The sequence below is a fragment of the Clupea harengus genome, chromosome 8, assembly GCF_900700415.2.
Source record: "Clupea harengus chromosome 8, Ch_v2.0.2, whole genome shotgun sequence".
Lineage (NCBI taxonomy): Eukaryota > Metazoa > Chordata > Actinopteri > Clupeiformes > Clupeidae > Clupea > Clupea harengus.
This window is the reverse complement of record NC_045159.1, coordinates 27612273-27638475: the sequence shown is the minus strand read 5'-3', so window position 1 is coordinate 27638475 and position 26203 is coordinate 27612273. Positions and strand designations below refer to the sequence as shown.

Sequence of the window (26203 nt, the reverse complement as noted above, 5' to 3'; positions counted from 1 at the left end):
AGGCAGCGCTCAGGGCTTTCCCACTTACTTGCATGAATGACCTGAGCAGCTAGCACATACAACAGTATATCACAAGTTTAGAGAAGAAACAGTTATGATAAAGTTAATATAGCAAAAAATGCCTATTTGAACAGCTTGGCTTTTGTTTGTTTTGGTTGGTGTTAAATCCTATATGGCTACAATGAGCTTCTGGCATCTTTTCCATGGAGACTGAACTGATGATCATCGTGTTTTTTTTTTTACCATACTTTGTTCTATCTGCTGCTGCCGATGACGTTGATGATGATGTTACTGGTTCTCACAGAGAAAGGGGACTTCTTGACCTTTGATGTGGGAGGGACCAATTTACATTTCATGCATGTACACGTGGAGAATGGACACCTGGAAGTGCTTGCAAAGAAATCCTGAATTATAACTAATGACAAGAAGAAGGGGTCTGGAGAGGTGGTGTGTGTGTGTGTGTGTGTGTGTGTGTGTGTGTGTGTGTGTGTGTGTGTGTGTGTGTGTCGGTGCGGGTGTGCAGACTGAAGATTGTAGAATGTGTCACATCTACAGGTTACTTCATATTTAACCCTTTCTGTCCTCACAATCATTCTAGACAAGGTGGGTCTGAAGAGTGAGAAGAATGCTGTTTCAGATGATCTGGAAATGTTGAAACAGTACTGTCAACACTGTGCACCATTAATGAAGGGACAGCAGTGGGTGATTAAGTGTGTCATTCTGTTTGAAACAGGGTGAATGCTGTAGATAATGTGCATAAGGCTGTACAGACTACTGTTACAGTCAATCAGATTGAATTAGGAGTAAGAATTCTCACTTTATATACATGTACGCATGTGTTTACATTAGAGATGCACCCAAATCTGAATCCGTTATTCAGAAAATAATGTGATGTGAACAGATATTTCTACTCGAAATCGTATCTCTTGATATGTTAGTGTTAGTGAGGAAGTGTAGAATGAGGATTTTCAGTATTTATAGTCTTTGTTTTTTTTATATTTAAAAGGGTAGCATAAACAACTTAAACTTATAGTTAAACCCTAAAACAATACTTGGTCAAAATAAACAACAAAGTTCTCAATGCAAAATAGATTTTATTTGTATTGTATTGCATACATGTTTGTGTGTTTCTCCATGATGGTTTTCTGACCACTCAGACTGATTTAAACTGTGATTCCATTTCGTCCCTTTCATTGTCCATATGTGTCTTTGTGTGTCCATATCACTGTAACAGAGTAGACATACACACAGGTATAATTACTAAACGCATCTAGTCAAACAAAGACAAAGGCAGAGACATTCATAGGCATTCAACACATAATGCACCAATGAATAATTCATGTGTGTGAGAAGCGGTCCATCACACTAACCTGTTTCACTGTTGTGGTTCCAAAACTCAGTCTCTTCTTCACCCACTTCAACACAGATGGTCCTTTCTTTTTCTGCTCTACGTTTACTTGGGCACTTCCAGGCTGGGTGTGTCCTCTCTCCCCCTCTTCCTGAGGTTTGTTTTGGGGGTTTATGACCTCCACTTGACGCCTCTTCTCCACCTCATCCATCCACAAGGCACCGGAGTCAGTCGCCCCGTCGCTGTCATCTCTGTCTCCTGGCAGAGCCTCCCACCTCCTGTTCATCACCTCTACAATCTTTCTCATCTCCGCTCTTTCTCTCACTTTTCTCTCCTCCTCTCTGGCTTTCTCCATCTCAATCTCTACCTTTTTCCTCTCATCCTCTTCTCTTAGTTTGGCCCTTTCTTTTTCTCTCAGGCTCTCCTCCTTTTCCTTTCTCACCATCTCTGGTTTAGTTCTCTCCATCTGCTCCGTCATCACTTTTATCTCCTCCTCTCTAGCTTTCTCCTCCTCAATCTCTATCTTTCTCCTCTCGTCCTCTTTTTGCTCCTTCTGTGCTGCTTTCTCCATCTCTTTTTTCTTTCTTTCCTCCTGTATCTTTTGGACGATTTCTAAGTCTCTGCTCATCCTGGGTGTCTTGTTTTCTTTCTGTGCTACCATCTCTCCTTGTTTTCTCTCTTTTTTCTTTCCTCCATTGTCCAACTCTCTCATCCTATTTTCGTCCATCTGCCTCTGTTTCTCTCTCTCTGCGTCCTCTTCATCTGTTTTTGCCTTTAGCTGGGTCCATGTATTCATATCATCATTACTGAGTGTCATCACAAGTGTGTCGCCTGCCTCAGAATGACCTTGTTTGACATTATCCGTCTCTGTATTATCATATTGCTGGATCTTCCATGCATTGTTGACTGACAGCTTTGGGCTCTTGGCCTTATGCATCCACAAACTATTTGAATTAGTCACAGTCTTGGGGTCACTGCAATCCCTGTTACAAGGATTCTCATCCTCCTTCTCTTTGTTGTGTTTTTCCTGTAGCCATGCATGTTCCTTTTCGTCTTTTGTCTGCCTTTTCTTTTGGTCCATTGGGAGCTCCTTATCCTTCCACATATCTTCATCACTCAAGCTCTCTACATCAATGTCATCGCTGTCACGTGCCTGGAGTAATTTCTTGGCCACTTTGGCTTTCTTCCCCTTCTCCTCCCTCTCTCTTTGTGTTATCTGCTCCAGCTCTCTCCTTGTCTTCTCTTGCATCTCTTTTTTCTTTCTCTCCTTTTCTCTTAGCCTCTCCTCCTGTTCCTTTCTCTCCATTTCTGCTTCCATCCCTCTCTTCCTCCCTTCGTCCTCTTTCAGTTTTTCCACCATGGCTATCCTCTTGCTCTCCTCTTCTTTCAGTCTCACAGTTTTAATTTCTCTCTGTGTCTCCACTTCTAGCTGTCTTGATTTGTTCTCCTCTTCCAATCTCCTTTCTTTTCCTCTATCTATGTCAGTCTTTACATTGTCCTTCAGGAAGAGCAAGTCTAGGTCTACACTGGCCTCCTCACTTTCATTCCAGTCTTCTTCTGATCCATCCTCAGTGTCTTCAAAGGATAGTCCCATGGACTTCCACAGCTGGGAGGTCTCCTCCTCTATTTCCCGCATCATATCTGTGTTCCTCTCGTCTCTCGTCTGTGGCTCTTTCACTTTCTCATCCTCCTTCTTCTCCATCTTCTCCTTCTCTTCTTTTCCTGAATTCTCACTTCCCTCTTGTCTCTCCTTTCCTTTTTGCCTCTGGTCTTCATGTTTCTCCCTCTCCCTTTTTTTGTGTATTTCAATTTCTGCTTTCTCTCTTTTTCGCTCCATCTCCTCCATCCTTCTTTCCTGTTCCTCTCTTTTTTGCACTGTCTCCACTCTCACTTTCTCAATCTCCTCTCTCTTTCTTTCTGTTTCCCGTCTCTCCAACTCATCCATCCACAAGTCATCGGAGTCAGTTGCCCCGTCGCTGTCATTGCTGTCTCCTGACAGAGCCTCCCCCCTCCTGTTCATCACCTCTTCAGTCTTTCTCATCTCCTCCCTTTCTCTCACTTTTTTCTCCTCCTCTCTTGCTTTCTCCTCCTCAATCTCTATCTTTCTCCTCTTGTCATCTTTTTGCTCCTTCAGTGCTGCTTTCTCCATCTCTTTTTTCTTTCTTTCCTCCTGTATCTTTTGGACGATTTCTAAGTCTCTGCTCATCTTGGGTGTCTTGTTTTCTTTCTGTGCTACCATCTCCCCCTTTTTTCTCTCTTTTTTCTTTCCTCCATTGTCCACCTCTCTCATCCTCTTTTCCTCCATCTGCCTCTGTTTCTCTCTCTCTGCGTCCTCTTCATCTGTTTTTGCCTTTAGCTGGGTCCATGTATTCATATCATCATTACTCAGTGTCATCACAAGTGTGTCGCCTGCCTCAGAATGACCTTGTTTGACATTATCAGTCTCTGTGTTATCAAATTGCTGGATCTTCCATGCATTGTTGACTGACAGCGTTGGGCTCTTGGCCTTATGCATCCACAAACTATTTGAATTAGTCACAGTCTTGGAGTCACTGCAATCCCTGTTACAAGGATTCTCATCCTCCTTCTCTTTGTTGTGTTTTTCCTGTAGCCATGCATGTTCCTTTTCGTCTTTTGTCTGCCTTTTCTTTTGGTCCATTGGGAGCTCCTTATCCTTCCACATATCTTCATCACTCAAGCTCTCTACGTCAATGTCATCGCTGTCACATGCCTGGATTAATTTCTTGGCCACTTTGGCTTTCTTCCCCTTCTCCTCCCTCTCTCTTTGTGTTATCTGCTCCAGCCCTCTTCTTGTCTTCTCTTGCATCTCTTTTTTCTTTCTCTCCTCTTCTCTTAGTTTGGCCCTTTCTTTCTCTCTCAGCCTCTCCTCCTGTTCCTTTCTCTCCATTTCTGCTTCCATCCCTCTCTTCCTCCCTTCATCCTCTTTCAGTTTTTCCATCATGGCTTTCCTCTTGCTCTCCTCTTCTTTCAGTCTCACAGTTTTCACTTCTCTCTGTCTCTCCACTTCTAGCTGTCTTGATTTGTTCTCCTCTTCCAATCTCCTTTCTTTTCCTCTATCTATTTCGGTATTTCCATTGTCCTTCAGGAAGAGCAAGTCTAGGTCTACACTGGCCTCCTCACTTTCATTCCAGTCTTCTTCTGATCCATCCTCAGTGTCTTCAAAGGATAGTCCCATGGACTTCCACAGCTGGGAGGTCTCATCCTCTATTTCCCGCATCATATCTGTGTTCCTCTCGTCTCTCGTCTGTGGCTCTTTGACTTTCTCATCCTCCTTCTTCTCCATCTTCTCCTTCTTTTCTTTTCCTGAATTCTCACTTCCCTCTTGTCTCTCCTTTCCTTTTTGCCTCTGGTCTTCATGTTTCTCCCTCTCCCTTTTTTTGTGTATTTCAATTTCTGCTTCCTCTCTTTTTCGCTCCATCTCCTCCATCCTTCTTTCCTGTTCCTCTCTTTTTTGCTCTGTCTCCACTCTCACTTTCTCAATCTCCTCTCTCTTTCTTTCTGTTTCCCGTCTCTCCAACTCATCCATCCACAAGTCATCGGAGTCAGTCGCCCAGTCGCTGTCATTGCTGTCTCCTGACAGAGCCTCCCCCCTCCTGTTCATCACCTCTTCAGTCTTTCTCATCTCCTCCCTTTCTCTCACTTTTCTCTCCTCCTCTCTTGCTTTCTCCTCCTCAATCTCTATCTTTCTCCTCTCGTCCTCTTTTTGCTCCTTCTGTGCTGCTTTCTCCATCTCTTTTTTCTTTCTTTCCTCCTGTATCTTTTGGACGATTTCTAAGTCTCTGCTCATCTTGGGTGGCTTGTTTTCTTTCTGTGCTACCATCTCTCCTTGTTTTCTCTCTTTTTTCTTTCCTCCATTGTCCACCTCTCTCATCCTCTTTTCATCCATCTGCCTCTGTTTCTCTCTCTCTGCATCCTCTTCATCTGTTTTTGCCTTTAGCTGGGTCCATGTATTCATATCATCATTACTGAGTGTCATCACAAGTGTGTCGCCTTCCTCAGAATGACCTTGTTTGACATTATCCGTCTCTGTATTATCATATTGCTGGATCTTCCATGCATTGTTGACTGACAGCTTTGGGCTCTTGGCCTTATGCATCCACAAACTATTTGAATTAGTCACAGTCTTGGGGTCACTGCAATCCCTGTTACAAGGATTCTCATCCTCCTTCTCTTTGTTGTGTTTTTCCTGTAGCCATGCATGTTCCTTTTCATCTTTTGTCTGCCTTTTCTTTTGGTCCATTGGGAGCTCCTTATCCTTCCACATATCTTCATCACTCAAGCTCTCTACGTCAATGTCATCGCTGTCACGTGCCTGGAGTAATTTATTGGCCACTTTGGCTTTCTTCCCCTTCTCCTCCCTCTCTCTTTGTGTTATCTGCTCCAGCTCTCTTCTTGTCTTCTCTTGCATCTCTTTTTTCTTTCTCTCCTCTTCTCTTAGTTTGGCCCTTTCTTTCTCTCTCAGCCTCTCCTCCTGTTCCTTTCTCTCCATTTCTGCTTCCATCCCTCTCTTCCTCCCTTCATCCTCTTTCAGTTTTTCCATCATGGCTTTCCTCTTGCTCTCCTCTTCTTTCAGTCTCACAGTTTTCACTTCTCTCTGTCTCTCCACTTCTAGCTGTCTTGATTTGTTCTCCTCTTCCAATCTCCTTTCTTTTCCTCTATCTATTTCGGTATTTCCATTGTCTTTCAGGAAGAGCAAGTCTAGGTCTACACTGGCTTCCTCACTTTCATTCCAGTCTTCTTCTGATCCATCCTCAGTGTCTTCAAAGGATAGTCCCATGGACTTCCACAGCTGGGAGGTCTCCTCCTCTATTTCCCGCATCATATCTGTGTTCCTCTCGTCTCTCGTCTGTGGCTCTTTGACTTTCTCATCCTCCTTCATCTCCATCTCCTTCTTTTCTTTTCCTGAATTCTCACTTCCCTCTTGTCTCTCCTTTCCTTTTTGCCTCTGGTCTTCATGTTTCTCCCTTTTATTGTGTATTTCAATTTCTGCTTCCTCTCTTTTTTGCTCCATCTCCTCCATCCTTCTTTCCTGTTCCTCTCTTTTTTGCTCTGTCTCCACTCTCACTTGCTCAATCTCCTCTCTCTTTCTTTCTGTTTCCCGTCTCTCCAACTCATCCATCCACAAGTCATCGGAGTCAGTCGCCCAGTCGCTGTCATTGCTGTCTCCTGACAGAGCCTCCCCCCTCCTGTTCATCACCTCTTCAGTCTTTCTCATCTCCTCCCTTTCTCTCACTTTTCTGTCCTTCTCTCTTGCTTTCTCCTCCTCAATCTCTATCTTTCTCCTCTTGTCATGTTTTTGCTCCTTCAGTGCTGCTTTCTCCATCTCTTTTTTCTTTCTTTCCTCCTGTATCTTTTGGATGATTTCTAAGTCTCTGCTCATCCTGGGTGTCTTGTTTTCTTTCTGTGCTACCATCTCTCCTTGTTTTCTCTCTTTTTTCTTTCCTCCATTGTCCACCTCTCTCATCCTCTTTTCATCCATCTGCCTCTGTTTCTCTCTCTCTGCGTCCTCTTCATCTGTTTTTGCCTTTAGCTGGGTCCATGTATTCATATCATCATTACTGAGTGTCATCACAAGTGTGTCGCCTTCCTCAGAATGACCTTGTTTGACATTATCAGTCTCTGTATTATCAAATTGCTGGATCTTCCATGCATTGTTGACTGACAGCTTTGGGCTCTTGGCCTTATGCATCCACAAACTATTTGAATTAGTCACAGTCTTGGGGTCACTGCAATCCCTGTTACAAGGATTCTCATCCTCCTTCTCTTTGTTGTGTTTTTCCTGTAGCCATGCATGTTCCTTTTCGTCTTTTGTCTGCCTTTTCTTTTGGTCCATTGGGAGCTCCTTATCCTTCCACATATCTTCATCACTCAAGCTCTCTATGTCAATGTCATCGCTGTCACGTGCCTGAAGTAATTTCTTGGCCACTTTGGCTTTCTTCCCCTTCTCCTCCCTCTCTCTTTGTGTTATCTGCTCCAGCTCTCTCTTTGTCTTCTCTTGCATCTCTTTTTTCTTTCTCTCCTCTTCTCTTAGTTTGGTCCTTTCCTTTTCTCTCAGCCTCTCCTCCTGTTCCTTTCTCTCCATTTCTGCTTCCATCCCTCTCTTCCTCCCTTCGTCCTCTTTCAGTTTTTCCACCATGGCTATCCTCTTGCTCTCCTCTTCTTTCAGTCTCACAGTTTTAATTTCTCTCTGTGTCTCCACTTCTAGCTGTCTTGATTTGTTCTCCTCTTCCAATCTCCTTTCTTTTCCTCTATCTATGTCAGTCTTTACATTGTCCTTCAGGAAGAGCAAGTCTAGGTCTACACTGGCCTCCTCACTTTCATTCCAGTCTTCTTCTGATCCATCCTCAGTGTCTTCAAAGGATAGTCCCATGGACTTCCACAGCTGGAAGGTCTCCTCCTCTATTTTCCACATCATATCTGTGTTCCTCTCGTCTCTCGTCTGTGGCTCTTTAACTTTCTCATCCTCCTTCTTCTCCATCTTCTCCTTCTCTTCTTTTCCTGAATTCTCACTTCCCTCTTGTCTCTCCTTTCCTTTTTGCCTCTGGTCTTCATGTTTCTCCCTCTCCCTTTCTTTGTTTATTTCAATTTCTGCTTCCTCTCTTTTTCGCTCCATCTCCTCCATCCTTCTTTGCTGCTCCTCTCTTTTTTGCTCTGTCTCCACTCTCACTTTCTCAATCTCCTCTCTCCTTCTCACCATCTCTGCTTTAGCTCTCTCCATGTCTATCCTTCTTTCCTGTTCCTCTCTTTTTTGCTCTGTCTCCAGTCTCACTTTCTCCTCCTCAATCTCTATCTTTCTCCTCTCGTCCTCTTTTTGCTCCGTCTGTGCTGCTTTCTCCATCTCCTCTTTCTTTCTCACCATCTCTGCTATCATCTCCTCTTTCCTTCTTTCCTGTCTTTTTTGCTCTGCCTTCACTCTCACTTTCTCAATCTCCTCTCTCTTTCTCACCATCTCTGCTTTAGCTCTCTCCATCTCTATCCTTCTTTCCTCTTCCTGTCTTCCTGTCTCCAATCTCACTTTCTCAATATTCTGTCTCTTTCTCTCTATCGCCTGTCTCTCCCTCTCCATTTCTTTGTATCTTTCCATCTCTGCTCTCCTCCCCACTTCCTTTTTCCCTGTTATTAGATCCACCTCCTTCGCCTGTCTCTCCACCTCATCCATCCACAAGTCATCAGAGTCAGTCTCCCCGTCGCTGTCATCGCTGTCTCCTGACAGAGTCTCCCACCTCCTTTTCATCACCTTCTCAGTTTCCTTCCAGTCTTCTTCTGATCCATCCTCAGTGTCTTCAAAGGATAGTCCCATGGACTTCAATGGCTGGCAGGTTTCCTCCTCTATTTTCTCACTTCCCTCTTGTCTCTCCTCTCCTTTTTGCCTCTGGTCTCCATGTCCCTCCATTTCTTTGTGTATTTCAATTTTTACTTCCTCTCTTATTCGCTCCATCTCCACTCTCACTTTCTCAATCTCCTCTCTCTTTCTCACCATCTTTGCTTTAGCTCTCTCCATGTCTATCCTTCTTTCCTGTTCCTCTCTTTTTTGCTCTGTCTCCACTCTCACTTTCTCAATATTCTGTCTTCTTTTCTCTATCGCCTGTCTCTCCCTCTCCATTTCTCTGTATCTTTCCATCTCTGCACTCCTCCTCTCCAAAAGCCATGCATGTTCCTTTTCATTTTTTGTCTGCCTTTTCTTTTGGTCCCTCCATATTCTCACGATCTCTGCTATCGTTCTCTCCATCTGCTCTATCCTTTTTTCCTGTTTCTCTCCTTGCTTTTCCTTTACTCTCACTTTCTCAATCTCCTGTCTGTTTCTCTCTATCGCCTGTCTCTCCCTCTCCATCTCTGCTCTCCTCCTCACCACTTCCTCTTTTCTTAGAATCTCATCTCTTATTAGCTTCACTTCCTTCTCCTTTCTCTCCACCTCCTTCCTTGTTCTCTCCAGCTCCGCTCTTTCTCTCTCCATCTCCCTCTTTCTCTCTATCTCTGCTCTCCACTTGTTCATCTCCATCCTCATGAAGGGGTCTCTCTCCACCTTCGCTCTTGAGTACCCTTGTAAGCTCTTGCCATTAAAAAACTCCATAACCAGATGATTTCCCTTCTGGATGTTTCCACCCATTTGATAATGGGTATGTTGATCCAAAGTTAATCTTTTGGTTTGGGAAAGACACAAGATGCCAGAAAGCAAAGGTTAGCAAAGCTCACCATATTTCTATCACATTCACCTTTGTATAAATCTAATACCAATCTCTGCTTCAGTCTAAGACCTTCATGGGTTACTCACCGTGGCAGTGTGTCCTGGGTGGTGACCTCACAGTACCCGCTATGGGCCTCTAAGTGAGCCATGAAAGCCCTGAGGGGAAAAGAGATATTCGTGTTTAAACCTATGAACAACCACAAACAATAGAACAATAGAGCCGATTGGGCACAATCTGATTCTATCAGTGGGATACCATGGATGGTCTCCAAGCCCACCACATCAGTGAGTGTATGACATACATACCTTCCGAGGCTTTCGTAGGTATTTCTCATCTCCTCTTCCATTTGTTGGGCGTCCGCCTGTTGTGTGACGGGCATTGATTCACACCTGGGCACACCATCCTGATGCCTTTCGAGGCTTTCGTAGACATCCTGATGCCCAGTCTCCTTTCCCTCTGTCTCCATAACCTCCACACTACTCCCCCTCCTTATCTCCTCCGCTGCGTTAAATTAACTCTTCTTAATCTGTAATTCTGTTCTATGGGAGAGGGAGAGTTTAGAATGTATTATTTTTAATTTACATGTTTCTATTGTGACATCATGATACTTGCAGTGACCATTCTCCAATCACAGAGCTTTATGGGCTTGACCTTTAACCCCTATTAGTAATGCATGTAACCCTAACAAATCCACAGTTGAAACAATGAGACATACAAATAATTAAATCACTTTTATTAATAGTGACCTTATTTTAGGAGCAAGAGCATGATCATTTCATTATTTTATTCTACGATAACAGAATTGTCTAAAGACATCAGTATGATTTGTTTAGATCAATAGGCAAGACATAGTTTTACATTTATTCATTCATCAACTGAATTACTTTCACAAAAACACCCTTATTAGAAACATGACAATTTCATTGTGATGTCTTGTTTTAATATCTTGACATTATGTGAAACCACATAGTCCTATTAACCTTATGTCCACCATATAGTAATTGTTACATTGTTTTATTTAAGGTTTTTAGCACTTTAGACACTTTTGTCCAAAGCGACTCAGAAAACATTGGATGAAAATAGAGTAAAACCAACAATGACACAAAATTAAGCTGTTGTATTAAGCACAATGTATATATGTCAATTATTGTAGTAGTAGTACAGTAAAAAAAAAATATATATATATATATAAATGGATATGACTAACTCTATTATATTATATATATGTACAATTTGCTGAAACAATTATGATCCATATAAAATAGTCTGGCTGTAGACAACATTGCCTTGTCTAAATCCTCCTAAATCTTTATATATATATATATATATATATATATATATATATATATATATATATATAATATTATTCATTAATTCTACTATACTGGAATGTGCTCACCTGTTCGTGCTGACTGTTTGCTGTAGAATGAAACTGTGAATGTGAAACTTGCTGTAGAATGAAACATGGTCACAATAACAGAGATGGAACTTCGTCTTGTTCTTCATTATGACATCACAACATGCATCAGCATCACAAAATCTCAACCATTCCAAATGAGTGTTCATTTTGTTAACCATCCTATTACCTTCAAATTTACTAACATCTTTTATCCTTGGGGTCAATTTGACCCCAGCAATTTAAACCTCCAAAAAATTATTATAATTCAAATTTGTACCCAAGTTTATGTGTCAGGTGCTTTATGTTTGTTTGTTGACTACCTAAATATTCCTTTAAATAAAACAGCCCCCCCCCCCACCCACCCCCCTTATACATCCAGAATACCTGTTACGCGACTATGGAGAAATATGCAGATCACCATAAAAGCTCACTGATTGACCTAAAATTGGAAAGAGATATCCTTTGGGTGTTTTCATGGCTTCATATTATTTGAAAGGACATATTGTTGTTATCTATAACATTTGGAATGAAAAACAATTTCTGTTATCAAGAATAGTAACAATGTGTGTAAAATGTTGATATTTCTATATATTTTATACAATTAAAACAGCCTGGGGTCAAATTGACCCCAAAGAACACCGCACATGTGTACAGGACATGGAAAAAATATCATCGTGTTAATTTTGCGTTGTCCCCATTAAATTAGGAAAAGTCATTAAATATGAAGAAAAACAAATTATGTCAATCATTTATTTAGACGTTAAACATTGAATGGGCAGACAGGACGTTGTGCAGCTGCTCAAAGATGCCATGAACAGAAAAGGAGTGAGTCTCCTCTATGGCTGTTCACATTCAGATACAATGTTTGCCAGACTAAATATAAAACCTCATATCAAATGACAGATACACCACATAGTGCATAGATTATTATCCACCTTCTTCACCTTGTATTTAGAACTATAACATTACTTGATTGCATTATAGGTGCATAGAACAGTAGGTGCACCTCGCCAACAATTTGAGATGGCTTACCATACTGTACCATCTGAATATTTCCCTTAAAGAGAAACTTCAGGATTTCCCAATTTTTATTAGGGACAAAAATGGACAACATCGGTCCAGTACTGAGGTAGAATTCTATGACCGGCAACCGCCAAACAGCTATACAATGTAATCCCATGTTTCCCAGTCCAGTTACAGTGTGAGCGAATTGTTTATACAAGTCAAATGATGCATTTATTTTGTGAAAAGTGAAAGACTTCAAAGCCTTCTAGAAATAATGCATTTCAAATAGAGAGCAACCAAATTGTAGTCTATGTATAGCTATTACATAATGTAGTTTAAAGAATGTTCAGTAGTTATAAAACGTCCTTTGTAGGGGCTTCATATTGTTTACACTTGCATCCTCATATGATGGCTAAGGAAAAATCTGAAATCCTTGCACTGTTCTGACAGGCACTGGAACCAACGCCTGTTACATGGAGGAGATGTGTAACGTGAAGCGTGTGGAAGGGGACGAGGGACGCATGTGCATCAACACGGAGTGGGGGGGGGCTTTGGGGACGACGGGTCCCTAAGAGACGTCCAGACGGAGTTCGACATGGCAGGGGACTGTTACTCAGGCAACCCAGGCGAGAATACGTAAGCCACCAGTCTCAACCCTGATGACCCTGTTACACTCATGATGACATCTGACTTAGTCATCTGCCTGAGAGGTCCACAGAGGAGGACAGGCGTTGGGTTTCATTTAGACGTCAGACAAAACACTGCCAACCCCTATGATTGATATAGAATTAGAGACAAGTAAAGAAACACATTACTGTGGGTGCTGGGGAGTGGAGTGAGCTGGATCTACTATGAATGTAGAAGCTCATGGCAAACTATAACGGTCAACCTCATTTGATTTGTAAATATACATCCATTCCTGCCATTCAGGCCTGCAACACATTCACAAAGTTGGGACAAGGGCAATTTAGGGGTAGTAATGAGGTAGAATAATTAAATATAGATGGGATTTGACACAAGTGATGTCAACAGGTCATTGTTATCATGATTTGGTACAAAAGCAGTATCCAGGAAAGGCCTAGTCCTTTACGAGCGAAGAAGGGGTGGGGATCGCCAGTTTGCCAACCAATGCGTGAGCAAATAATTGAAATGTTTAAAAACAATGTTTCTCAAAGAAAGATAGGAAGGGATTTGGATATTTTACCCTGCACGGTGCATAACATAATTCAAAGATTCAAGGAGTCTGGAGGAATTTCAGTGCGTAAAGGGCAAGGGCGCAAGCCTAAGCTGAATAACCGCGATCTTCGATACCTCAGACGGCACTGCATCAAGAACCGTCATTCATCTATAAGTGATATAACCACATGGGCTCAGGATTACTTTAGCAAACCTTTGTCAAGCATTACAATAGTAGTTACATCCACAAAAGCCAGTTAAAACTTTTCTTATCTTGCAGCTTTACAAGAAACGGATACAAACCTTACGTTCAGTGACGAGATTGAAACAGATGAAAAGGTGGTTATCATGAAGCCAAGCTGATGGAGGCCTACAAATCTGCAAGTGGAGGATGTCAGCTAGCAGCACTGGAAGTACCATACTCAAAAAGAACTGTCATTGTGTGGATCGAAGTTGCCCTTCACCCCAGCAAAAGATGATGTGAACTTTTACACAGAACTTTTATAAAGGGCCTATGAGGTGATAATAAATAAAAAGCAATGAGAATATGTACAAAACTGTTAAAAGGTACTAACATGTGCCAATGATAAAGGTACAGGCCCCGTGCCCTGATAGGATACAGCTTGAGTAAGCATTTACTCAGAGCGTTTGAACCTTTTTAGGTCCATTCCTGTACCTTGGTTTCTTACTTTGTTCAACGGTCACATGCCACGAGGAAAATCTTCTTCTGCAAGGAAAATCTTCTTTCTACATTACAGAACTGTACAGTTTTTATAGTGTAGAATTAATATATTAAACAATGACAATGACATAAAGTGTAGGGGAAGGGTGGATGTGTCTGTAGGTCAAAGGTAGGAGGTGGACGTAAGGCAAAAGGGGAGGTCTAGCTTGACCAAGGACTATAGCCAGGTAGGGCCATATAAATGCTAATATGTTTGGCTTCAACCATCTTGTCGTGGCTGTAGACAAAAGCCAGCAATCAGAGTCTAATAGCTCTGGCTCCAAGACACACAAAAGCCAGGAACCATGTCTGATGGCTCTGAACATAGACAGAAGGCCAGCATCCAAGCCTGATGACTCTGGCCTGGTGCTAGTCAAACTGAGAGTTGGGGTCAAATTGAGTTATGGTCTGGTATGTGGAGTTATGGTCTGAGATATGAAATTAACCTAAATCTAAAACAATACCAAATGCCTTTCATAAAGACCTTGGGGTATTCTTAGACTCAGAATTAAGATTTGACAGACAAATCACATTTAACAATAAGTTCAATCACATCACACCAGTCTTAGCTACATCACATCACACTGGCTCCCAGTAAGGTTTCAGAATGATTTTAAGATTTCATTATTTGTTCCTGAGGCTGTGAATGGTCCAGCTCCAGCCTACATGTCCAATCTGTTGTCACCTAATGCTCCGTCAAGAGCCCTAAAATCCTCTAATTATTATTTAATTTTTTAATCCTCTAAGATTTTTACTGGTTTCACCTTGGTTCAATACGGATGATCGAGCTTTTACTATTTTTGGTCTTTCTTGAATTGTGGAAGTTTCCTGTTTCACGTTTCAGATCTGCTGCCTGCATAGAGACTTTCAAAGCTAGACTAAAAACATACTTTTACACACTTTACTGTTTTACATTTGGTGCTGTGCTCTTTCTAACCCTCCTATTGTGATAACACAAAATAAAACCTATTGTGTTTGGGTCATTATGTTGGTTTCAGTTTATCTCACAACTCATCTAAATATTAAAGTACAATTTTACAATTTGGCACAGTGTTACAATTACTTCCACCAGAATTCAACCAAATATGTGTTTACAAATCATCTGATTTTGTCTCTGTCTAGCGCCCCCAGAAGGCCTCATGCATTGCAAATATGTGAAACATTTTGTGAACATAGGTAAAACTATGGGGTTGACTGCTTATTTCACTCATGATATTCCGTGTAGCAAACACCACATGGACATGTTAACCAGGTTAAAAACTTTGTGTTTGTCTTTAACTGGATGTCTTTGCTGTGTCTACTAGCTCTTGTCTGAGTGTGTGATTACGTCCACAAGATGGCACTCAATGCAAGGACAGTGATGTCATTAGTCACGAAGAAACCATGTGAGAAAAGATACATGTTTTCCAAAATGTTCATGAGTTTGAAGGCTTCAAACAAAAATTGACATTCCTTCAATTGTGGGCAAAATTTAGAAAATTTGGAAATAAATTGTGGTGAGTATAATATAGAAGAATTATATTGTGTGTTATGCATCACAACGCATGGCTCCCATCAATGGCATTTCAAAATAAGGTGTTGGGAAATTCTGTAGATATATATAATTACTTTATAATTGTCAGGGTAAGTCTTATCTGGTAAGAATTTTGGGAACAGTTATTATTACACTTGTATTAAATAACGTTATTATTTAAGATATTTCAGTCTAAGCGTTGTTTCCAGTTTCAATGAAAGTGTTTTGCTTGTTGAGGCGACATCTTTCAGTCATTTAATTAAAAAAAAACAAAGCTGCCCATATCAGTTTGACTAGTGCCTAGTTTTTAGTGAAATTATAACTGGAGAAAATGTCACACACAGACGCGAATGAGCGTATGTTCCTTACCACTTGCCGTAGTAAAAGCTCACTGACGTCACACTGGCGGGGTTTTTGCACTTTTCCTGTACCTCGTCGTTCACGGTAACAGTTAACACTTGGAGGTGGTTAACTGTAAACATAATTTGAGCAACAGCAAACATTACCCAACCTGTTCCAGATTCAGGTAATATAACATCTTGCATAATATAGGCCCATTACGTTACCATAGACGTTATAAAGGAACCACCCGTTCTGTTACACAACGTTCACAACGTTAACCTCGGCTTTAACACATCTGTGCTAGCTCGTTAGCTAGCCATAGCATTTTAAATAACATTAGCGTATATGATCATGATGTGGTTATGAACATTTAACTCGCTGCTTAGTTGGATAAGGGTAACCAGTTAACTACCATAACGTTGGCTACATACTTCTTGGGGTAAAGTTGTGGTTTGCAGACAGCTCTTTGGCCACAAGCCACAGCCAATGTTATTTAATGTTAGTCAACTGTACGATATGTACACAAATGGAATGTCTACGTGATTGGTGAATGTATTTCAGGTCACTTTTGATTTTACTCGGCAGTGATATTATACACAGATCTAAAATGTGTAAAGTTAACTGAACACATGAAAATAACTTCTTAACATAAATGCTCAGCGTTGTTTTGAGTAACGACTTATGTAGTTGTCAGGCATATATTGAAATCCTGCTCTTGTTTTCTTATGAGAAAATACTGTTCATCCACTGCTTTGGATGTAACATTAACTTATCTTTATTGTTATACTAGTTTCACTTTTGAATCACTATTGGATTTTTGTTATTATTTTTGGACCAGACGAGAGTAGGGAGTTAAATTGAATAATCTAGGCAATCTCTCCCCTTACTTTCCAGTGTATGAGTGTGTGCTTCACGATGAATGGGGCCCGCTTCCTGGAGGTTCTGTCTTACCTGGGCTACCCAGAAGCCTCCTCTCTGAATCCCTCAGATTTCGACACCATGTTTGACGGTACGCCAGAGAACAAGGAGTTCATGCACTTGTTCTGCAGCCTTGGTTCTCAGAATGTCCTGTCAGATGAAGAACACCAGGCTTACCATGCCCTGGAGGTGTCTGGTAAACCCATCCTAACAGAGAAGGTTCTGGAGCAGATGGAACTCCTGAAGAGTTCAGCAGGGCCTGAGGGGGAAGAGGAGGAAGAGGAGCCAGAGGGGAGGAGCGTTGAGCAGCTGCAGCAGGAGCTCGAGGAGCTGCGCAGACACCAGCGCTTGAGGCAGAGGCGTCTGCATCAGCTGCAGGGCCTGAGACGTGCACGGGACGACCATGCTTCAGCCTTGGCCGACTACACACAGAGCCAGATCCAGAGTGAGGGGGGCGAGGGTGGGGACACAGTCAAGGCTATTGCAAGGGAGAACATGGCCACCAATGCAGCTCTCCATGACCTGAAGGAGGAGGTGGAGAGGCTGCAGAGCCTGACGGTGATGAACGAGGGCGTCCCAGAGGTGCAACAGCAGGAGAAGCTGATGGAGCAGTGTGCAGGATTTTCAGCTGCTTTGCTCTGCCAGCTCCCTTTGCACCCATACCTAAAGAAGGTACAGCTCACCCATCAATGTATTATGGATCTCTACAAGGTGAGACTGACTATCTAAACACACGGATTAGTTTGTAATAGCCACTCATATTGTCTGTTCTATTATTACACATTCTTAACATCTGAGATCTAACTCATCCTGGCTGCCTTACCCAGAGGAGATCTAGTCTGCTGGAGGAGCAGCGAGGTGTGGTGGAGACAAAGGTGGACGAGGGAGAGGGAGAGGGAGAGGCGCAGCACACCAGGAGAGAGATGGCAAAGCTGCAAACGGCACACATGCTGATCCACGGTCAGCTGCTCCAGGCACGAGCAGAGGAGGCAGGAGCCATTGCCTCTAAGGAGTGGCTCTGTCAGCAGAAGCACCCCAACGTGAAGGTGAGAAACAGACTACAGAACAGACAGTCAGACAAAGGTCTGTATAGGTCGTGAAACACACACTGTCTCATACAAGCAGGTGAGATGCACTGATGTTAGCAACACAACATGTGCGCCCACATTCCACTTCCACCAGACCCAAACATGGGCTTAGAAAACATGACACACATAGGAGATACAGAGGAGATACTAAAGTAGATGCAGAATTATAGTGACTTTGTTGATGTTGTGCTGAAATATATATATACTGTTGTAAACGTGGTGAAAAACACAAGTTACTTGAGTATAAATGAAGACACAAGTTATTAGCTGACATCAACTCATTTTCAGTAAAAGTATGAAGTATAAAGTATAAAAGTCAACATGAGAAAAAAGTAAAACATGAGAATCTGCAATAGTCAAAAAATGTGTAGTTTTTGTTGTCAAAAGTAAAAATCTTTTCTGAAAAATAATGAAAAATGTATTTAGAAGTTTGGATTTTTGGAAGTGTATAGAAATACAATTAAAGGCCTGTAACACGAAAACGAGATGCATGCAGCATAAAAGCTTTGTTCTTGGACAACAGACTACAGCTACATATTGCGTCTACAGTACTGAGAGTAGTTGGAGTTTACAACCATCGGTCCTGATCCTGCACATGTCCCACCACTGGCTGCTGTGCGCTTATATTCAGACACTAATCTTGTGAACCCTCCTCTCTCTCTCTCTCTCTCTCTCTCTCTCTCTCTCTCTCTCTCCCGCCCGTCCATCTCCCAGCCGTCTGACTCTGACTCTGACTCTGACTCCGCCCCTGCTGTAGCTAAGGAGCGCGTGTGCTCGGCGCTGTGGAGGCGCACCCAGCAGCTGTGCTCCGCCCTCCTGCGGGGCCACGCGCACGAGCAGGGGGAGCGGGCGCAGCGGCACGCGCTCCTGCAGGAGGGGCTCCTGGGGGAGCTGCTGCAGCAGAAGGCCCAGCTGGACCTGCTGCACCGCACCCTGGGCACGGAGCGCCAGGGGCACGCGCACGCTCACGCCCACACCCGGAGCGTGGCGCGGGGGCTGAGGGAGGAGGCCGTGGAGGCCGCAGACCGCTCCAAAGAGCTGGAGAACCTGCAGGAGAACACACCGCAGCCAGACCCCATCCTCAGCGCCACAGAGCCCACAGTACAGAGGTATGGCAAGGCACACGAGGATGTTACTCAGCAGGAGATAGGGGGGGGGTGAATATCCAGAGGGTTCTATTGGAAAAAATACTAATGGTAGGCTTATATCTGTCACCACTGAACGACTAACCGTGCTTCAGTGATTTTGCTTTTGTGTACTATAAAGAGAACAAGATCAAACTATACATTCAATTCTGGATTATGTGACTGGGCTTGGACATTTGTACTGCAGAATAATTCTAAGGTTTGGCTTCTATTTATGTCATGCAAAGAAACACGATTCTATCGAGAAAAAGGGGAGGTTCTTGGCAAAGGTGATTGGCCATGAGCCATAAATGTTTGAAAGGTCATGGTTTTCTGCAGATATGCTCTTGCATGTAAATTGGATAGATATTGCAGAGGAAAGATGAAATGCCACTCCCATCAGCTTTGTAGCTGTGTAGTCAAGCCATGAGTGTATATATATACACTTTACTTTCATGTGATGAATTTGAGCCAGGTTGAGCACAATTTTTAAAAAACAACTTATAAACAAAAGTCCCAGGTTTTGTAATGTAGACGTTCATTTAGGCCAATTTAGTTCGGTCCTCTGGAGGAGCGCTGCCACTCACACATGGGGACTGATGAGATGGAAGCACCAGACCAATCTATCAACACTTCTTTTTCAATTCCAGCCAACCGCATGCTTGTTTTAATGCTTTAGTTTTGTAAAATGAGTCCAGGCTTCGAGGGACACACTTAAATTTCTCACATATTACTGTACATATATATATATATATACCATGTCTAATATGTCAAAGCCATTTCTGAAAAATCAGTTAGAGTTTTAGTTTTCATGGTTCTATGAGATGTATACGTTTTCATCACACTTCCATGTGCATAAACCAGCACACCAGAGCATAACATCCAAAACACAAAAAGTATTCTTCTTCCACAAATTGAAGTTAAGGAAGGCTGTAACTTTTAAATGTTACTGTAGATGTGCTGTCTTTATGGGATGGAAAAACATCTCATTGAAGGTGCAAATGACAAGCACAGTTTTGCAAGCCAGTGAGGTTCATATGCTATTCTAATGCAAGAGTTATTTCAGTAGCTGTTTTTCACATTGCATTACATTAGAAGAATCTGACGCGTTTCATCATTTCAGAAAGCCTGCCAAGCCTACATCATGGCTATGCTTGTGTGGCTGGCATGAATGGCAGATACCCTTTCAGAACCAGTACGGTACCAACCCTTTAAATAGGGAGGACCTCTCTCTCTCTCTCTCTCTCTCTCTCTCTCTCTCTCTCTCTCTCTCTTTCTCTTTCTATTTCTCTCTCTCTCTCTCTCTGTCTCTCTCTCTTTCTCTTTCTCTCTCTCTTTCTCTTTCTCTTTTTCTCTCTCTCTCTCTCTCTCTCTCTCTCATCTGGCCTTGACACACCCCTGCCCTGTGCTCTGCAGGTTGTTGCAGGTGTACGAGGCTCCTGAGAAGGCCGAGGGTTGGTTAGCCGGCGCGGCCGACATCAACAGCGTGGCGTCTGAGCGGCGGGCCGAGCTCCAGCGGCTGGGGGAGGCGGAGGGGGAGGCGGAGGCTGAGCGGCGGCGGCTGGTGTCAGGCCTGGAGAGGGACAGCAGGCGTCTGAAGCGCTGGGTGGAACCCCAGCCAGGCTCAGGTCATGCTGCCTCTCCAGCCCCCCACACCTCCCAGCTCTGTCCCAGCTCACAGGTACCACTGAGAATGACACAGTGTCATCACACACACACACACACACACACACACACACACACACACACACACACACACACACACACACACACACACAGACACATTCTTGTCACACACACACACACACACACACACACACACACACACACACACACACACATTCTTGTCACACACACACACACACACACACACACACACACACACATTCTTGTCACACACACACACACACACACACAGACACATTCTTGTCACACACACACACACACACACACACACACACACACACACACACACACACACACAGACACATTCTTGTCACACACACACACACACACACACACACACACACACACACATTCTTGTCACACACACACACACACACACACATTCTTGTCACACACACTCACACACACACACAGACACATTCTTGTCACACACACACACACACACACACACACACACACACACACACACACACACACACACACACACAGACACATTCTTGTCACACACACACACACACACACGGACACATTCTTGTCACAGTTTCATCTCACACAAGCGGACATGGTTTCATCTCACACACGGACACAGTAACACACACACACACACACACACACACACACACACACACACACACACACACACAAGGCCTCATTATACACACGCGGACACAGTCTTGTCACACACACACACACACACGGACACAGTCTCGTCACACAAAAGCGTACAGTCTCATTACACACCAGCAGGGTATCATCTTCATGTGGACCTGCATTACACACAGCTATCTCTTAGGCTGTAGTGTAAGCATTTCTCAGGCTTGCACTTTAAGACCTGTAGCGCTGTAGATTTGTGGTCGGTGTAATAGGTTGGCTGTAACTCAGCCAGTCATTAAATACTGTAGGACGATCAGGTCAAGAACAGGGACAGACTGAAACGAGACTGCAGAGGAGGGCGTCAAAAACACCACGTGACATTTCTGTTTGTGTTTTGCCATCGAATGGGCCCTGACGTTGACACGTCCTCCTCGCCACTTCTGTCTCCTCCCATCACCCATTTTTTTTGCGCTTCTTCATCCCCCTCTCTTCCTCTCCCTCCCTCTCCCTCTCTTGTAGGAGTTGACACGGGTCGTACGGGAGCTGGAACAGCAGAGCGGCTCCCTCTACAAGCATCTCCAGGAGGTGGCACTAGAGTTGAGCTCCAAGCGCACGCAGCTGGAGCGCAGCGCCACCCTGAGGAGAGGGAGGGAACTGTACACTCTCTTCCACCTGGACCCTGCCACTCTGATCCGACTAGTGGAGGACCAGGAGAAGAGAGAATAGAACAGGCACAGCAGGCCCTTGCCTGCGCCGAGAGGTGCCCTTTTAAACGACTGTCATTGTGTCCTTCACTGGAACCAGGATGAATGCCCAGGTGCTGCCAGCCGGCATACTGTGGGGTTGGGTGATTGGGGTTTTTGATTCAGATGAGTTGAATCTGTTCATTTACAGATTTTGCCTGAGGAGGTACATGAATGGAAACATGAATGAACTCTTTCTCCATGTCTCATCACACTGGCGCTCCAGGGCGTCTCTGAGCACACGGAGACAGTGATGGTAGAAGTTGTTGATGATCATTATACAAAAGAGAAGATTAAGTTGTTGGCCTGTATATAATGTATTTGTTAGATTTTTAAAAAATTTTTTTAGCAAGTTCATTGATTTATTAGACTCATAAATTCATTTATATTCCACATGAATTGTGAATAATAACATTTCTGACATTGCCTGTTTATTAGGCAGTTATTAACTTAAACAGCGATGCATATTCATGGATCTCAATGTAACAGAAAAGACAAATAACTAAACAATTCCAAAGCGTTTGTTTTTGTACTGTTTCTTTTATAAGTATATTCAGACCAAACCCTAGAGGACACGTCTGGGCAGCCCAAGGGAACACACAGCGTAGTTCCTGGAGGGCCTCATCTGATCGCTCTCACTAAAGGTGCCTCTCTCCAGCAGCTCCCCTTCCCAGGCCTCGGAGGCTGTTGACACCACAGAGGATGTGACCTGAATACAGAGCGGAGGCTCAGTGAATTAGACATTTTGTCTTGCTCAGAGCTCATTTGGTCTGCCTGACCTAAGGCATGCACTCTGTTCTGTCAGTTTTTGGCCGGTGCCTGTTCTACTTCACAACCGTAACCCCATCGTGCAGTCATCACGATCACGCGCTGTCATCCATCAGACATACACATAAGTTAAATAGGAGTCATAGTTGGAATTCTGTCACAAATGTGAGGCAGAGGTGACCACATTTTACAATTTAGCAATCTCCCAGATAGATATGCATATAAATATCATTGAGGACTTCTGAACACGAAAATACATTGGGATGTTACAATAATCACAGATATCGAACTTGTACTGCTATAATAGATCAATAATAGATAACTTGATGCTGGTCATCGTAAAAATAATACATTATTCAGTACACATTTTGTCATTTCTTATTTGGAACAGACACATTTAAATGCATCCTGGATTATGGTAAAATATTTTTCAAATGACTTATTCTTATTATATTAAAGAATGTTCAGGAATCGTCCAGAGCCCTTGCAGTGTTCCCACATGCCTACAGGACAGCAGGAGATCTAGTTTTGTGCCGCTCAATAGCGGAGTTATATAAACCTCACATAGCCTGCTAATCATTTCTGACAGTTTGATCGTAATTATGAGCCCACAGGCGCAAGATGCTATACTATCCCTTAGCCTGAGGGTGGCAGTAACACACTTTTAGTGTAGACGTCTGAATGCCGTGAAGCCGTTTTTGACATTGAGGTCGTATCTCAAGAGTTCAGCACACTTATTGAATAGAGAACCTCAATTCCAGTAAGTGTAGCGATAAGTGCTCCATACCCCTCAGCTAATGATTCAGGCATGCAGAGGAGGCCAATGCCCCGCTACTCGAGTGGGTAGGCAGTTTGGCTGTGAAGAACTGGAAAAAAAACATGTCGGGGAAAATTGGCGTGTTCTCAAAATGGTTAATTCACTACGTGACGAAAGCGAGCTGTAATCGCTTTTGACCGTGTTGGTAGGTGCTGACAGATGTTTATCTAGGAGCAATTTCTGCATGAAATGTGCGTCATGCCAGTCTGATAACTGTCCATATAGCCCTAACAGCATGTGTCAAGTGAAATACATTTAGCTACCATATAGAAAATGCTAGCTATTTCACAGCAACCCAACAGCACGGGGTAACATAAAAGTACTGTGATTTTCTCTCTCTCTCTCTGTGTGTGTGTGTGCAGAACTGGTGGACCCGAAGACACAGAAGTGGAGCCAGAGCAATTTTGTAGATGGGGAAAGGAGTGCTAACGTTGCAAAGCAATCTCAGCTGCCAGAATCAAAACCTGTCCATCTTTAGGTCTTTAGAAAATGCAACTGGCGAGCAGCATTTGTTAAGACTTAAAAATGAGATGCAGCTACTGGATATTTCTCTCTCTCGACCTTTACCTGACCTCCTCCTCTACTTCTTGAGAGTATTTCCTTTTCAGCAGAGATTTTAATTGGCACCATATTTGCAATCCAACTTCCATCTCTGGTGTGTTCCCGAGATTCAGGGTAGGTGTGAATCGATAGTTTTTGTGGAACCACTTATTGGGTTGGGTGAAGTTATGCAGTGCGTGAGTAGGAGTAGAAGCCAGGAGGCAAGGCCAAGGGGTGCGAGGTGGGTCCGATTTCTGGCAGCAGTATAAAGAGTTTAATATTTCCAGGACCACGGACAGCACCCGGCCCTTAGCAGCTTCACAGTAACGGCATCGCAGTAAATACGGGTTTTCATAAGAGCGCCACTAGCCCTTAGAAAGCCCACTATTGCCATAACCCCCCCATGGGTACATCATGCAAAGAATTGAATCTAATGGTAGACATTTTGCAACCAATTGTCACCCACTATTTAAGTCGTTTACATTAGGTGCAATGGGCGAACACGTTTTACTGATGCAGGGTGGCACACCTGGTGGTCAGCTGCTGACTTTTTCAAACAAACAAACAGCACTATTGACGCATTCTGTACAAATGCACAGCATGTTTGAGAGCAATTTGATGTGCACACATTAAACACTGACAGTGAACTGTACCGAGTGCCTTTTTAAGTGTGTGTGCCAAGTGGTGCTGAGTGCAGGTAAAACCAACAGATCAGTTTGTTGACGCTAACAAAGGGCATCAGTGCCAAAATATTCTATGGTGTGTATGATATTCCCAGCGCCCCCACATTTTGCTTTAACGTGGAGTGGCCCGTTCGTGACACTTGACATAGGCTAGATGAGAGGATGGCTGTATCTTCATGGGGATGTTCTGAAAGCTGGTGCACCCCAATGCATCCAGGACCTTTTTAGACATGTCATCATCATTAAAAGAAAAGAATGACGAAAGGTGACTCTGGTGACTGACCACTAATAACCTCTGGTTAAAATGCTGACAGCTCAAGGTTGATGACTGGCCGTCTAAAAGATGTGAATGTATAAAAAAAATGGTTCCGTGTAATATTCCCAAACCTATTGTAATTATCAGTACATATACCATCCAGACAGTGTTTATCATGCTTAAATAATGTAAATGGCCATTCATTTTTCACCATCTTTTTAGTCTAGAGACAAATGAAAACACAGAGAGGATTTTACGAAGTGTAAAGCAAGTGTATTTATCCCCTCTGCCATTTTACACATATTTAGATTGATCTCACAGGAGCACTACACTTTAACATGAAGAACCGCAGTACATCCTGGACAGCATGTGTCAAATCTGGAAATAAGAAAAAAATATATATATAAAATAAACAAAAAACAAAACAATGTAACAAAAATAATTTAATTATAAAAAGCATGGGTTTGTATGGTATGGTTGGTTCATGTGTAAAGCAAAATAATACAAAAATTCAAATGAAACTCAAATCTGAATGCACTTATAAGAAGAGTCCATTCTCCTTGGTTAATGGAGATTGTTTTTGTTTAATTCAGTATTTATTTCATGTGGCAAAATTACCATATTACAGTGTAAAACATGTCTGTCATACATACATACAGGGTCAATTAAAACAAAAGGCTGAGTAGGAGAGTGAGCACAGGAAAATATTGCCTCCAAACCAAAGTGAGAAATATCTAGACATTACATAAATTGTTTTTTTTTTTTTCAGAGAGGATTTCCTTTTAATAATAAAAAATTAAACACAATTCACATTATTCGCATTGGAAAAAAGTTTTCATAAGACAGATCTTTTTTTTTTTTCCAACTCTTTATTCTTTCACTGTGCTTCGTGTTGACTTTGAGGAACAGAAATGAGGCATCTGAATGCAAAGTTGGGCACGTCCCCTTCCTTTCTCACTGCAGCCAAGCCAGAAAGTTCTCCCAGATTCACTTCCACCATCCACAAGATCCCTCTCATATTCAGTGTCTGCAGTCACATGTCACTGGGGATCTGGCAGAAGTGCTTGTGGTGGAGAATGAGGAAGCCGAGAAAGTTTTTTTCTGAGCGTTTGTCATTGTCGTCTTCTGTCTCATGGAGGAAACAATTACACATATGCACACGTGAGCTCGCTTGCTCGTTCTGTCACACTTACACACTGACAATGTCAAAAGATTTGTATATATACATAAATACAGTGTCTTTAACTTTCAGCTTTTCTTTCTCTCCTGGTCTAT

At 42.8% G+C, this 26203-nt stretch overlaps 3 protein-coding genes across 3 annotated transcripts; 1 reads left to right on the top strand and 2 right to left on the bottom strand.

The window, feature by feature from the left end:
* Positions 1–254: 254 nt before the first annotated feature.
* LOC122133102 (golgin subfamily A member 6-like protein 6) lies at positions 255–4724 on the bottom strand. Its single transcript, XM_042708514.1, has 2 exons — positions 3225–4724; positions 255–323 (listed from the first exon to the last, which is right to left on the bottom strand). The coding sequence occupies exons 1-2, from the start codon at positions 4650–4652 to the stop codon at positions 255–257; spliced, it is 1497 nt and encodes a 498-aa protein (XP_042564448.1). The 5' UTR covers positions 4653–4724.
* A 562-nt stretch (positions 4725–5286) lies between these two features.
* LOC122133101 (golgin subfamily A member 6-like protein 22) lies at positions 5287–7919 on the bottom strand. The gene is made up of 2 exons (XM_042708513.1): positions 5519–7919; positions 5287–5306 (listed from the first exon to the last, which is right to left on the bottom strand). Exons 1-2 carry the CDS (start codon positions 7845–7847, stop codon positions 5287–5289), a joined length of 2349 nt encoding a protein of 782 aa, XP_042564447.1. The 5' UTR covers positions 7848–7919.
* Positions 7920–15746: 7827 nt separating this feature from the next.
* Positions 15747–22389, top strand: LOC105892556 (HAUS augmin-like complex subunit 3). Its single transcript, XM_031572755.2, has 6 exons — positions 15747–15895; positions 16606–17340; positions 17457–17726; positions 18432–18826; positions 20258–20522; positions 21641–22389. The coding sequence occupies exons 2-6, from the start codon at positions 16609–16611 to the stop codon at positions 21845–21847; spliced, it is 1869 nt and encodes a 622-aa protein (XP_031428615.1). The 5' UTR covers positions 15747–15895; positions 16606–16608; the 3' UTR covers positions 21848–22389.
* The last annotated feature ends 3814 nt before the right edge of the window (positions 22390–26203 follow it).